Below are 15,279 nucleotides of genomic sequence, written 5' to 3' on the forward strand. Positions count from 1 at the left end.
GTTTTTGTTTGTTGTATTATTTTCATTTAAAGGACTTTGAATTGCCCTGTTGGTGAAAACTAAACGCCTTGCTTTGCCTCACTTTCAAATCTTTCCCTTTTTAAAGAGCTGATTGCTGCACATCATTAAAATATTGTCTCATATTAGGAATTTGCTCTTTACGGCATTAAGCACCCGTAGGTGTTCGCACACAACCGTCGGAAATGTCTTTCTAGCAACCTGAAATGACTTCAAGCTTGTCTTTTCACTTCTTTTGACAGGTTGTGCTGGTTGTTCACTTTCATTTTCAAGAATGTGCTTCACATTTCTATTTTCAGCACAGCGTCCCTTTAAGCTGTACCTGTTCTCGTCTCTTTCTTTTCCCCTCTCATGAGCTGCACAATAGGTCTGATCCTCCCTCAGAGCCGTCTTGTCTCCTCACTTCCCGGCTGAGACACTGACTACTTAACCGTCTCGTGCTTTCACATTCAGCTGTCAGCAGCCTTGTATCGCTGGCGCTCAGCGGCAGGATCATTATATCGACAATATACAGCATATTGTAGACACCCACGTTCCACGCTGGCCAGAGCTATAATGAGTGACTCAGCCTTCATACTTATGAGAGCGTGGCGGCGCTGCTTTTATTACAGTTCTTCCAATACTTGAAAATGCGCTCTGCAAAAAAGAGGGGGAATAATAAGCACTTGGCTTAAAGAAAAGAAGTCGGTAGGAGAGGATTATATGTGCAGTTTGTTTTTATCGTGTCAAATTGCTTGAACTCACTGAACAAAATACATAAATGTACTTAGCATGTATATTTTAGCGTATAAGTCCCTGTGTTAGACTTTGCCATACCCAACCACAGCTGGCCGTGTGACAGTCACAATTTATAATACTTAGGCGACACTCAGTCACTGAACCAACGAGCCAAAGTGCAAAAGGATGGAGTGAATTTTCCTTGCATCCTTCTTATTCTCTTTCTTTAAATGAAACTTTTTTTCCTCGTTGTCTTTTCCTTTTTATCTGTTCCTGCATTCTTTTCACTTTTCTCACCATTCTGCTACTTTCACTAACTTCACACATCCACGCGCACACATTCAGCCCACACACCAGACAACTCCTTCATGGGCTTCGTTTCGGAGGAGCTGAACGAGACGGAGAAGAGGAGCATCCAGCAGAACAAAGTCAACAGCATGGCTGTGGTCTATGGGAAAGAAGCCAGCATGTGGAAGGTACTAAGCACAAAATAATGATGTACACAGATGATGTGTTTGTTTTTTGTTGTTGTTTTTTTGCTTCAGCAAGGTCTGTTTATCCTTTGCTTGTGATTGCCATTTATATTCTGCACAGTCATCTAATATTCTTTGATTAAAATGATTTACAATCAGGCATCATGCATATAGTGTCATCGGATGGGTTAGACGCTGGTGGTTCCATCAGTTGGCACTTATCAATAATTAAATTAATTTGATTATATAATCGTCCTAGAGGTAAGGTAGTGATTGGATTCAAAAAATTAAGATTGTTCACAACCTCCAGGAATCTTAACAATCCAAATCTTAGCATCTCTGCTGCTCTGGTGACATAACCTGACATACAGGCATGGAAAATGAACGGTGCTTTGTTAGAGTATCGCCCCCTGTTAAGGTTTTTGAAAATTGCTTCATTAACTGCATGAATTTTGATCCTCCGTCAGGATTTTTTCCAATTTTCTTTAGATTTTTCTTAAGGCATAAAAATTTAGGAAAAAGACTTGTAAAAAAAAAAAAAAAAAAGTAATATTTTATTTTTTTTTAGGTGATCAATTGTAATTTTCTCCAAATACAAAGTTGTTATTTGAAAAATACATCAGTAGTGTTGATCTTTAGGGCTTATCTGATGTCACAATATTTTTTTTTACCTGCAGAGTCGTGTACAGTAGAAGGAGGGACCGGGTCGGCCGGCATTCTTTTTTGTCTGTCGGCCATATTGGATTTAACAAAAATAATTTCTTGCATTTGCAGCTGATGGCCAGTAGTTGATGGTGTATTTTATGATGCATTAGTGTTTACTTCAGTGGTCTGTGTGCATTTATAACATAAAAATCCACAAGAAGCACAAGAAAATGGCTTTTAAATAGCTGTCCACTGTAGTGACCACTATGCATGACAGGGTGAAAATGTATGCATTACTTTTTATTAAAACCTTTGCTGGTGATGAAAACTTCAAGACACTTTGGAGAAACTTCTAAATTCCTCTACACAGTTCCATTCTGTGAACTTTAAGCTTTACTTTTTTTGTCTTTATTTTGTGTCAGATAAGCAGCTTTTTGATTCTGAGTGAATCCAGTTGAGAGTTTTATTTGCCGTTTGTGTAAAATTGTTGTCTTGCCAATACATCCATTCTCATTTCATATTCATTATTATCCTGGAAGTCTGCAGCAGATTTTTATCAGGAATGTCTTGGTTCATCTGGTGGAGCTTCACCATGATGTTGCCGCTTCCAAACTTTAATGTTGATTTTGTGTTTATGTTTTCTTTACCAGATTCTTAAATGCATCGAGTTGTTGGCATGTGTTTTATCAGTCCAACATTTGTGCCAACAAGCATCTGAACAGGGTCACCTCTGGCTGTCAAATGGACGTGAATCATAAATATGTTTATCTAAAAACGAGTGAATAAGAAAAAGATGCAATTACACTACAGATTGTGGCATACAGGGATTTCCATTTAAAGAAGTAAATAGTTCATTACGTGAAATGACTCCGAAGGTTTTCCTTTTTCCTCCACAGCTGGAGGCACTTTTGAAACAAATTAAATATTTTTTAGAACATTTATTTAACCAGAAGAGGAGTTGAGATGGAAAACATCTTCTGAATGAGCTTGCAGGCCAAAGCAGTAACTTTGTTCTGAAGTTCAGTAGTTTGACTTTAAATAATTCAACTTTTCAAGACGTACATCACATAGTAGGAAATACCCACTGTTTGTACTACATAGTAAATGAGAAGATCATTTTAATGGATTTTTTTTTTTTCCACAAATAATACATTTATTGAGTACTAGTATGCGGTACTGCAACTTGCCTCCTGCTGTGTTATGACAAGAAAACGTTGACAGCGTTTTGCACGTCCCACTGTTGGTGTCATTACAGTTCAGCTTCATGGGGCTTTTATATGCTCAAGTGTGCATCTTTAATTTGCAGACGATTTTCCTCTGAGAAGCCGCCTGCTTCCTCATCCACATTACGTAGACGGAGCACAGCGGCGCCTTCGTTCTTAAAATAATTATAAAGACGTTGTTTACTGCCTCCTGTCTGTCAGTCCGCTGTGATTCCAACATATCTGTTCGCATAAAAGATCATAAGGTCCTGAAAATGTGCAATGCTTTCACCTGTGAGTGTGTCGAAGAAAGCATTTGTTTCATTATTTTTCTCTCCATCCTTTTTGTTGGCTGCAAATATTTTCTGAATTTCTTTTCTTCTGTTTTGTTCTGTCCTCTGCTGTGGACTATTGAACCTGACTGGATGCTGATTAGCTTCAGGTAAGTCAAGTGTTTTCTTTTTTTTTGTAAAGCTAGATTTTATTTATCAACACTATGTAGCCGATATTTGTGAAATCAAAGTTTTTTGCAGATATAAAGCTGATAAGTGTGACTCACATTATTATCCTGAAAATAAGTAGAGATCAGGATGGAGCTTCACTATCCTGAACACTTTTTAGATTTTTGTAAAAAAAAAAAAAAAACCTTGAAAACTATATTTCATTTTGGCTCTAGCTCATAATTATGCACATATTTTTCTTGGTTTACTACATGAAGACCCAACAAAAAGCTTTGTTGTTGTTAATACTGTTGTGAGTACTATTGCAAAGAACTTAAATGTCAAGCACAGGTAATTATTACAACAGAAAACAGAAAATATTTGTTCAAAATATGGTTTAATCTGCCAAACTGAGTGACTACAAATATATTTCTCACCTGTTTCTCCATTTCGGTCATACTGTCCCTCTGTCCTGCACTACTGAAAATAACTGACTCTAAAATATTAATGCTGAGCAAAAACGAGTTAGAAATACTTAGCTGTCAAATTAACTGGATTATTCAGTCACAGTCAGACTTGGTCTTATTTAAAATTCTAATATTTTTATTGTCTGACAGAAAGCGACTGATGGTAAAACCAGCTTTACAAAGGAAGTGCAAGTTTGTTGATCATCATCGTATTGAGTTGAGATAAATCACATTTTCAAAAACTACAGAATGCATCTTTTTTTTACGCTGCACTATGATCGTGGGGCAGGCATTATTATTGCCTTGAATAAAAAGACTTTTGAGGTCAAGTTTGTTTTATTTGCTATTTCTTCCTGTGCATGCATAGGTTTTCCTCTTGCACCGTCTGAAACTGATGCATGTCAGGTCAGGTGACTTTACTAAACCGTATTCAGATGAGACGTGTGTCTTCTGGTGATCTGTTAAACATTAAGTTTCCATTTTTCCACCTGTCTAACATGCCCTGCTATCTGAACTAAACGGGTCAAAGTCCTTCAAGCTACTTCCTGAAGCTCCATCTTAAGGAATAGATTTAAAACATGAGGGACAAACACCAGTTTATTTGGACTTACTTTGTATTCGTCCCTTTCCTGGTTCATGCTCACATGCACACACTTAAATGCTGTGTGAAGTTAAGAAATCTGCACCTTTACATGCCTCTGTTTCACTACCAAGTTCATTGCTATTGTCTGCAGCACTTAGCGCTTGAGCAAATCTCCTAATTGGCTGGGAAAATCCTCACAGAGGAAACTATTGATCCCTACAGCCTCCAGTTACTTCGCTGTGGAGGAGCAGCGCCACACAACAGAGGGATATAGTAAGCTGCTTAATACCAGCTGGCAGATCAATTTAATGGTCTGGGATGCACTTCGTTTTCATGGTTACGTTTTGGTTAACTGACTGTTGCTGGTTGTTGTAGGTTCTTTATTTAATTGATTTAAAGTGTGTCGTCCTGGTGTTCAGACACAGAACATGATGAGTTTGTTTCTTTGGACTGATGAGTAAGGATGTGTGCACAGCTGGTGGTGAGCAGAACATGAAAAAATATCAGATCCTCACTCTTAACCCGACGATTTCTGCAATCTATGTCATGCTTTGTTAAAAACCATAATTATTGAGATTAACTGCGATAGGACATGTTTAAAATAAATTCATCTTTTATTGCAGTACCAAAATCTCAGACTGACAACCTTGGAAGAATAAAAAAATGATTAAAATGTTTTTAAAACGATAAGAAATAATTGTTTTTAACACAATTCAGCAGCACAGTTGTTGCGATACTTTGCCAGCTTTCATCAACGAAATTAGTTTTATGATCCTAAACGTTTAAGTGTAATAAACAGAAGCAAAAGAAATCTAAAAGGGCCAACACTGTTTCATGACACCGCAGGGTTGTCGTCATATTGACATACAAAAAAAAAAAAAAAATGTTTGGATTCATGCATAAACGTCTACATATATTCATGTATTATGAATTGGCTGTTTTCTCAGTTTAACTGTTGGAAATCCATGTGAAGATTTTAAACAAGACGTCTGACGCTTATCTACTTACTGCACTTAAATCGCACTGTAAGCAAGTTCAATATTACACAAATAGAAATCCCATGAAAGAAATTGAGTCCTAACCAGGTGAAAGCTTTTACTGAAAGCAGCTATGTGTCTGTGTCACTCAAAAAGAAAGGAAAGTTGCTCTTCATTTGTTCCACCTCAGAGGTGGAGAAATCTGGGGTTTTTCTCTCTCTGCTGGATCAGTAAATATGATCATGTGAACACGAGTTGCCTCCACATCACAGTAACGTCTTCTTTAAGATGCATCCAGAGAGTAAATATAGTGTTAGATGTGGAGAGAAGCAGACATATCCAGACAGAAGCTGACACACGGAGACAGCTTGCACAGAGATAAAAGAAAACAGACTCGGCACAGTTTACTTGCTCTCAAACTCTTTAATCATACTGTCCTCAGAGGTGGGTTCTTTCTTTTCTCATCCAGCCTCCTGCCTTCATCTCTCATCCATGATATCTCCTGTCTTTGTTTCCTGTCTTTTCGTCCAGCAGGGCAAAGACGGTTTCCTGGAAATCCTTCATAAGTACATGGAGGTCCATGGGACGGTGTACTATGAGACCCAGAGGCCGCCGGAGGTCCCGGCCTTCGTGAAGAACCACGGTCTGTTGCCCCAACACGAGCTGCAGCAGCTTCTCCGTAAGGCCAAGGCAAGCGACTGGAGCGGCTCCGACGTCTACAAATGATTTGACTAATTCTCACTCGTCACAACCTTTCTGTTAATTCACAAACCTTAGAAATAGATGCAGTTGTTTGTTCTTGGGTTATAAGCATATGAATGTTTTTGGGGTTTTTTTCAGCTCTTCATTGGTTTTGGGTTTCCGTACGAAGGTCCCGCCCCTCTTGAAGCAATAGCCAATGGTTGCATTTTCCTGCAGCCAAAGTTCCAGCCGCCCCACAGTTCACTGAATCACGAGTTCTTCAGAGGAAAACCTACATCTAGAGAGGTAACTTCATTAGGCTTCGCTCTTCCTTTCAGACAGAAGTTAGGACTCTTCAGAGCCATGATTTAAAATCCTTCATTTTTCATCAGATCATTTCAAATACCTGCTTGCAAAGTTGTATTTTATGAGTCGGCCGCGAGAACTTCAAATGTGCTCTGTGTATTTTTTTTTTGCAAAATGTTGTTTTTTCAATGTATTTACAGCTTTTCTCGCGATCACAAGTTGCAGATGAGGTAAATTGAAACGTTTAACACCCTGCGTCTGCGTTTCCTGAAGGTTTTCTCCCAGCACCCGTATGCAGAGGAGTACATAGGCAGGCCGTACGTCATGACAGTCGACTACAACAACTCCCTCGAGTTCGATGCTGCTGTCAAGGAAATCATGAGGACCAAGGTACCATCAGACTCGCCAAAGACGAGAGAGAGAAAAAATATTAAACAACTTTTAAATCCCTTTCCATCTCTGAGGGTCAGAAATGTTTTTTTAAAAGTCTGAACATGACTGCTTTCATCTTCACACTCAGTTCTGATATTTAATAGAAATGTCTGCCTGACAAATGTCCTATTATATAACTGTAAAATAAATGTTTGCCCAGCTAATAACACGACAGCACATTTTTACTGTGATGTTCAAAGTTATATGAAAATCGCTGCATTTTTTTTTTCTCTTGAAAGCCTGTAAATAAAGCGCAAGGCCTTATGTGCCTCCTTTAAACTTTGCTTAATGGCTCCTAAACTTTGACACAACAGCAGCCAAGCTTTACAACCCTGTGTTTCTCCAGAGCCTTATTTATTTCTGCGTGTAGGAAGCAGATGGCTATTACAGAGTGCGAGAAATGCAGAGCTGATAGAGAATAAGAGAATGCCAGCGACTGCCAGGAGCAGCAGAAAGGTTAATTAAGGAGTCAGCTGGGTAGATTAAATCTTTCTAGAAAGCACAAACACAAGCGGAGAGGATGGGAACAAAAATAGAAAGAAATGGGAAAACGAACGCAGACGGAAATCGAGTTTGGGGGATTCTCAAAAGCTTTTAGCTCTCATTAAAACTGAAAATCGGTGCGAACTTTAACGGTGAATAAACATGTCTTACAAACTGAATCACCTTAACAGAAGACTTGCTGCTTTAATCAATCAATCAATCTGTGATGACCCAGCAGGTTCCAGTGCTGCACTGAAACTTCTGCCTGTTTGTTTGTGTCTGGCATCATAAACCTGCTTTGAGCTTTGAGCCAGGCCAACAGTTGGAGGCTGCTTCTTCTTACACACCAAAAACGTTCTGAAAACCTCGTTGAAAACACTTAAACTTGTTCAGGTTCACTTCTGATTTGATTATTTTTGCTAAAATAATGGATCAACATCAGCGCAAAACAAACTGTATCACTGTCTCTTATTCTTCTGTTGCTTTTTATATTTCATCCGTGACTGAATTTAATGCGGTCATCGCCCAAACGTCGGCGCGCCTACACCTGACGTTTCTGCAGAATCTATAAATGCCGTTGCCATCTCGGCTCTTAATTATCAGTTTCCAGCGTTAATGAATCCTTGTGTAAGTGTTGTGCTGACCTGCCTGCTGTGCTGCTGCAGCCTATCAGAGGTGGTTGGAGATCGTGAGGCGTTCACAGGCACCACTTTCCGTTTCAAACGGTGTTAATGAAATCAGACTGTGATAATAGGACATCTGTTCGCAGCAATAATGGCACAAATAACATAATTTGTGCAGTTAAGCTGTCTTCCTGCACTGAGATCCTACAAACACATGGAATATTGTGTTTTCTGTAAGTCCTCATGTCTGATGTTTTCACTGATCAGAAAACGTCGGATTTTTCATTTCTAACTGTTGGATCATTAATTTGGCTGAAAACTGTCCTGTTTCGGTCGCCACATGATTCCTTCTTTCATCTCTAGTCATTATGACGGACTAATAAAATACTAAGAGAATAACTTTGTGCAAGAATAAAGTCATAACGTTATGACTTTATTCTGATGTCACTACATCTTTGTTCTCGGACTTTATCGTTGCGTCACTCGTCTTTCATTAGGTTCTGTTCAGTTCAGTCCACTTCCTGCACTTCCTTTGTGGATGGTTAGTTAGTTTCACCCAAACACAAAGATTTTCTGAGCAGCTTAAACGACTTAACATCTGAGAAGTCAGCACTGCTTTCTCCCAGTCCTCCTGAACTCGTCTTCTGTCATGTGGTGGAACTCTAGTGGGGCAGCCAGTAATTCTGCAGAACCCATTTTAATGCACAGATAGGCGCATTTATTGTCTTTTTTTTTTTTTTCACAATAATGCATTCTCTCCACTGACATACAGTCGTATCAGTACCAGTCGTATCAGTACCAGTCGTATCAGTACCAGTCGTATCAGTACCAGTCGTATCAGTACCAGTCCATCCAGCCAGTCCATCCTGCATGAAGCGAAACAACAGGAAGACAGCTGTCTGCATGCCCCTTTAACCGTTTTGTAAAATCAGCAGACTAGATCAAGTCGGCATGGAAATTAAACAAAAGGCGACATCTATGATGTAGCACGCCTGCGTGCATGTGTGTGTGTGTGTGTGTGTGTATGATCCCACTGCTCCATCTTGTCTGTTTTGTCAGACAAGCTTGAATTCTGCAGCACTAGCTGACGGCGCTGTCTCCATCTCCTCAGAGAAAGAGCTGATGGACTACTTCACCCTTCAGTGGAGACACAGCGCCTCAGCAAACACACCCACATTCAGATGATATCCCCGTGCACACACACACACACACACACACACACAGCTGACACAGGGCCTTACCTACACATTACAGCCATTAACGTGAAGACGCGCACGTAAGCTCACACACACGCGGTGAGATGCAGAGGTTCATGCTCAGTCAGGCAGGACAAAGCAATCTCTGGCTGGCCGACAGATTCTTATATTCCAATAAATCCTTTTCTTTCCTTCCTTTCTTTCTTTTTCCCCTTCTTTCTGTCTTGTTTCTTTTTATCTACTCTTTCATTTTATCCTTAACTTTTTATCGTTTCATTGTTCTGTTTATCTTTTTTTCTGACAATCGTTTTTCTTTGCGTCTTTGTGTCTGTTATGTCTTTAAGTTTTTTTTTTTTCTTGTTTGCTTTTCACACGTTTTTGATCATTTTTCTGCACCAATCAGCTGACCGTTTCATTGGTTCCTCGTTTGGCTCTTAGCACTACATTTCTGTTGCACTTTGAGCAATAGTGTCTTTGTCCTTTTTTGGATCGTGCTTGAGTATTTTCATCCATAATGCAGGCTTAGAAATATCTCCAAGATCCAGCGTAATCAACATAACGTTGCAGTTTTGGCTGTTTTACGTTCATCCGGCTTTGTGCCAGTCTGTCAGCGTGAGTTAGACATAAAAAGAAACAGCGGTGATACATAGTCTTTCAAGCACACAGCTAATTAGGCCAAACAAAAGTGTGTGCTAGTTATAAAACTTGTACTTCACAGCATGGGATGATCTATTGGTATGCAAATAAAGCGTAATGAATTTCAACGCAGTGACACACTTTGATTAGGCTTCGCAGAACCTGACAATGGAAACATTCATCTGCTGAAATTAACAAGAAGAGGAGGCAATTTGCGGCAATTAGTGTGAACAATGGAAATCAAAACAAAAGTATATGTTAATGTTGGCAAAATGTCATGAAAATAAACCTCCCAGTTGGATGTGTTTGCTTGCGGTTTCCAGGTTGAGCCCTACTTGCCCTATGAGTACACATGTGAGGGGATGCTGGAGAGAGTTCACGCCTACATACAGAATCAGGTGAGATCCACTCGGCCTCTGTTTGCACAAACAATGAGCTTATTAGCAAAGCATGCAAAAAAAAAATTCAATTTTACAAAATTATTCTTCTATCTTCATCACCTGACATTTTAAGTGACGGTGGGACTGTATTAAAATTTCTGTTTCTAATTGCAACTAACCGTATTTTGATGGAATAATTTTCTTTATTTCAATTCAAAAACCCTTTTTGCTGCTGAATTATTGAGACATATGAGCTCAACTGGAACATTTTTAATATTTAACATGTTTTTAATCTGTTATTTAGGTGATTTAACCTTCAAATTATATATTTATTCAACTTTCAAGTGCTTTGTTGGTTTAGCTTCTTTAGAAAAAATACATCTTTATAAACGTAAACTGTGACATTAGCATGAGGAACGTCTGGTCTTGCAGCAGCATATTTTGCATTAAGATGGTATTTTTTCTTCAGTAATAGACCAACTCCAGTCTTTTTGGACAACTTGGACAATAATAGTCTCTCCCAGCGTCTCATCCGATCGTATTTTGAAACAGAAACTAACTCGCAGGCGGCCATGAGACGCAGCTTTGTCGTCACTTGTACGTCGGATTTACAGAAATACAAGAAATGCAAATGCTCCGCTTGGAAACTTTGATTTAAAAATAATAATAATAAAACGGTGATTGTGTTCACATTTTTACGTTAAAATCGATGTAATCAGACTTGACCCCTAGCCACAATTGTAACTGGACAAAATCTGAAAAGGTTTAAAAGGTGCGAATACATTTGCAAAACATTGAACAAACGTATATTTGTCACACCTGATAGAACAGGTTGAAACACAGTTTGTTTTCCTTTCATCTCACTGAGATCTGACACAAAAAAAAACATAAATCTGTTTTTACCCAACAAGTAAATGGGTAAAAATAAACCTTTTACAAGTTGCGTAAATGGTGATGGTTGTGTTTAAGAGATTTAATGAGTTTGGACCCTTCAGGGGCCATTAGTAATCAACTTCACCTTAATGTGCCTCTGGGCAGTTGATGCCCAGCTCTGCATCTGCTCCTCCTCTAATCCTCAGTTCATTATGTGTAGGAATAATAAATGATGCTTTTCAAGGTGGGAAACAGCAGCTTACAGCAAACCATGCTGTTAATATCCTTGATGTAACCAGAACTGTTGTGTTAGAGCAGCATAAGCTATACAGCAGCACACAAAAGGCCCGTATCACTGAGGAGAAAAGCATTTTCTGGCTCAACAGAGGAATAAGCCAGTCTTGTAGAGACAGTAAATCACTTGTATAAGGTCTTCTTCTACTAGTTTGCAGTTTCACACCAGAACCGCTGCACAAACTAATTTGATTCTATTCTTTTTTTTCTAGGACTTCTGTCTGCCAGAGCCTCCCTTCATTCCAGCCAATTTCTCCAGACTGGGATCAGCCAGTGGCAGCCGGGTAATCAGACCTCTGTTTGTGCCCCTGCCCAACTCCACGTCCCTTGGCTGGGCGTCCAACGTGACGGCTCCCGCGGCTTGGCCTCCTCTCAGCTCTCTCCGACTGCTGGTGTCGCAGGAGGGCCAGTCTTGTGTTGAGGCCTGCCAGTCAGCTGGCTTCATCTGCGAACCCGCTCACTTCCGCTTCGTCAACAACAAGGAGGCTCTGCGGGGGTAGGAGTGGACACATTATACTGGAGCTCAGGAACTTAACTGTTTAAAGCACAAAACTGCCTCTATCGGCTATAAGTCAGCAGCATTTTTATGTCCCAGTCGAACCTCATGTTTCGGATCGGAGTCCAGATCAACACTTTCTGTTAGTCCTTGAATTGATTTACAATTGTTGTACATAAAATAGATTTAAAGTTGGGTATTTAGTACTTATTGAAAGAAAATAAGACTTTTGGGCAGAATTCTGGCCGCTAAATTGTCACAAAGTTATTCCAGTATAAATTACTGGAATAAATTAATAGTCTACAAGGGGTACATGTCTCTTACTAAACCCTTAAAATATTTTACCTGTCTATTATATTTGGTTTTATGTTGGTGAGAACCTGGTGTTTTTGGCCACATTTTGTTCAGTGACCGTTTTCATTGTGATGATCAATTCTGTGGACATGTGCACAGAGTACAACTACATCTAAAGCCATACGCATTACTTTTTCAGTCTCAAGAATCTGGTTTTTAAAGTGCTGTTCACTCATTTCAATGAGGTTCACAGTGAATCAGAGACTGATTTGGCTGCTGCTGCTTCCTGACCGTCTGCATCATTTCAAGTCATTAAAAAAAATACAAGGTGACAATAATTTCTGTAAGAGTTGTGAGCACACCGTCATGTGGAAACGCTTCAGGTGCTGAATAATCAATGATTCATTTAACAAAGAGACATAAAAACTTTCTAGTGTTAACTTATGACATCAACAATCTGTTATGAAAATATCTTAAGAATGAGTAAGACGTGAGTTTATTTAAAAATGTTGAGTCAGCTGCAGAAACAAAGCTATGACTGTTTTTATAGATGTGTTTTCAGAAACATTATAACAGCTTTTTAACTAAATTATCATTTTGAGGCTGTTCTGAAGAAACTCTTGTTGGGTTCCTGTACAAACATTTAGAAAAAATTGCAGTGTAACGAATCAAACCTATGAGCGAGTCCAGGACTCCACAATCACAGCAAACAAATGCTGATGAAATATTCTCTGACTTTTGACTTTTGACTCAGCTTTTGGTGTTATTGAATGTACTTTCAAATCAGAAAGCGGCATCGGCGAGAAACGTGAAATGACTCAGATTAGCATCGAAGCAAACGATTCTTGATCAGGACATCCTTAAAGCGTCGACCGCAGCGGGGAAGCAGAGTCTGAGTTAAGGATCCGAATTTCAACAGTCGCGTGTCGGCTCAGAATCATTTTAGTAAGCAAACATAAAAGTTTTTAAGATTTTTCCATCAGAAGGGGGTTGGGGGTTTGTGGAGTGTGACTCTCTTCTCCTAACGTCTCCCTGCAGACAGCAGCTCGGCTCCTCAGCTTTCTGGGAATCTTTCATGCTCCAGTGTTTGTTTACCTTGTCTCGCGGTGCCACTCCTGTTTGTTTCTGCTCTGCTCTTCATTCTCGTCGCTCGGTTAATTTCCTCCTCCTCAGCATTGTCGTTCCATTGCGTTTGTAATGTGATAATAGTGAGTAATTTTTTATTTTTTATTATTTTCTCTAAATAAAATAAACTTACTTCAAACTACAGATGAATAATATTGGAAAAACAGGACAGAATGATGTCATTGTTAAATACTGCAATATTGTCTTTGTGGCCGTTTATGCTGAATTTTTGCAAATCATAACTTCTATCACTTTAGTTTTTCTTTAGGCAGTTGCAACATACTTAAGTTAGTTTGGAACCAAAATCTGTAATTGATTTTTATATTTGGAACAGTTAGGATTACTTTGATAACTTTTAGATCCCGCTATTAATTTAAGAGGATTTAAGAGATTAGGAACACATCAGGGGACGTGCTGGAGAGGTTTTTTTTTTTTTTTTTTTTTTCGAATCTCCGGTGTGACAACGGGAGATTTTTTGACCACTTTTTGAATTTGTAAGACCAGAATAAATAAATTTTATGTTTCCATCCAACTTGTACGAGATTCATGGCTATTGTTCTAAGTTTTCACTAGAAATAAACGACACATATTTTTCAAACAATCAAGTCAGAGGTGTGTTTAAGAAACAGGCCTTAGTTGACACCCAGGAAAAATGTGTGATTAAGCTACATTTTTTCTAACTCCTTTGCTTTTCAGCCCAACTTGACTTTCCACTCCTCAATCAGCCTACCAAGTAGTACATCTACACAGCAAAGGCAGAGATTTGATTAGTGAAACAGCATAATCACATTTTTTTTTTAATATATTTTGTGTGTTTACAGCCACACCCACTTGTAGCTTCCTCCTGTATTCAGACGTGCGCTCTGGTGTTTTGCCCCTCAGGTTGGAGGTGCAGTGCGAGGTGGTGGACTCGGAGATCAACCACATCCTCCCGGCGTTCTCCGTGATGCGTCGGGAGTGCAGCCTTCAGAGGGAGCCGTTGCTGTTCAGCTGCGCGGGCCACTCTCCTAAATACAGACGCCTCTGCCCCTGCAGGGACTTCCTTCGAGGGCAGGTGGCTCTTTGCAGAGACTGCTTATAATGATGGGGAAGCGACACGAAAACAAAAGACTTGGATTTAAAGAGGGAAGCTAAAAGAGCTTGACCTTGAACTGCTGCTGGGTGGTTTAATGAATGGTTGGTGTGAGGGCCGCGGTCGCTGCAGGGGGCGACTGACGCCAATCACACCTCAAGCCAGTAAACTTTCACGTTACCCGCACAGTGAAGACGCATCAAATATTTTATTCTGAAGCTTCACCTCCATAATATTGGGCGTACGGTCTCGCTCCGCGATGGCGTTGTCATGGAGATGGCAACCTCAGGTCAGCGTCCGACCTCCACTCCGCGCTCAGACAGAGGATGATGGACGCACAGCTCATCTCTCGTTCTGTTCGACCCTTCTTTGCACTGATGGATATTTTTCAGACTGCGCCCTCATTCTGAGGCGATTATTCTCTCTGAGAAGAAAGGACACACACACAGGGCAGCTCACAAGATTATTTTTCAATAAATAAGCCTTCATATCTCTCAGCTGGATTTTTAAGAAGGTCTTTGGACTTTGTGATGGAAAAATCATAAATAAAGATAAAAAAATAAATAAAAATCACAATGGTTCAAAGTTTTGAGGTGGTTTATATTGCTTGCTCGCATTCCTCACTTTTTAAAATCCAAACACGCACACAGAAAACAGCCAGAGTTCACAGAAAGGTCTGCACAGGGATTTAAACCTTAGAGGCGTCAAAACAAACATGTATCATATTCATTAAAGATTTGTGAACGATCAACTGATAATCACTGTTTTCATTTACTCTTTTTAAATTAAACAACCCCATTTGAATCATAAATAATGCAGAATTAGGTTTTATACTAACTACAAATACAGTAGCTGTGGATAGTTTT

The 15,279-nt window shown here is 39.5% G+C and overlaps 1 protein-coding gene and 1 long non-coding RNA gene across 2 annotated transcripts in view; both read left to right on the top strand.

The window, feature by feature from the left end:
- Nucleotides 1-14,479, top strand: part of LOC103467751 (alpha-1,6-mannosylglycoprotein 6-beta-N-acetylglucosaminyltransferase B-like) — a gene marked incomplete at its 5' end in the record, with an annotated part of 122,526 nt that extends 108,047 nt beyond the window's left edge. The window contains 8 exons of the mRNA XM_008414418.3: nucleotides 1,081-1,211; nucleotides 3,492-3,497; nucleotides 6,054-6,212; nucleotides 6,363-6,509; nucleotides 6,783-6,899; nucleotides 10,203-10,277; nucleotides 11,639-11,922; nucleotides 14,224-14,479. Of these exons, the coding sequence (XP_008412640.2) occupies nucleotides 1,081-1,211; nucleotides 3,492-3,497; nucleotides 6,054-6,212; nucleotides 6,363-6,509; nucleotides 6,783-6,899; nucleotides 10,203-10,277; nucleotides 11,639-11,922; nucleotides 14,224-14,422 (1,118 nt within the window). The remainder of the gene's footprint in view (nucleotides 1-1,080; nucleotides 1,212-3,491; nucleotides 3,498-6,053; nucleotides 6,213-6,362; nucleotides 6,510-6,782; nucleotides 6,900-10,202; nucleotides 10,278-11,638; nucleotides 11,923-14,223) is intronic.
- On the top strand, nucleotides 11,929-13,790 carry LOC145552549 (uncharacterized). Its single transcript, XR_014088634.1, has 2 exons — nucleotides 11,929-13,161; nucleotides 13,255-13,790. It is a non-coding gene; the product is annotated as an uncharacterized LOC145552549 (long non-coding RNA).
- Nucleotides 14,480-15,279: the final 800 nt, after the last annotated feature.

The sequence above is a fragment of the Poecilia reticulata genome, chromosome 1 (assembly GCF_904066995.2).
Source record: "Poecilia reticulata chromosome 1, P_reticulata-male-v2, whole genome shotgun sequence".
NCBI classification, from domain to species: domain Eukaryota; kingdom Metazoa; phylum Chordata; class Actinopteri; order Cyprinodontiformes; family Poeciliidae; genus Poecilia; species Poecilia reticulata.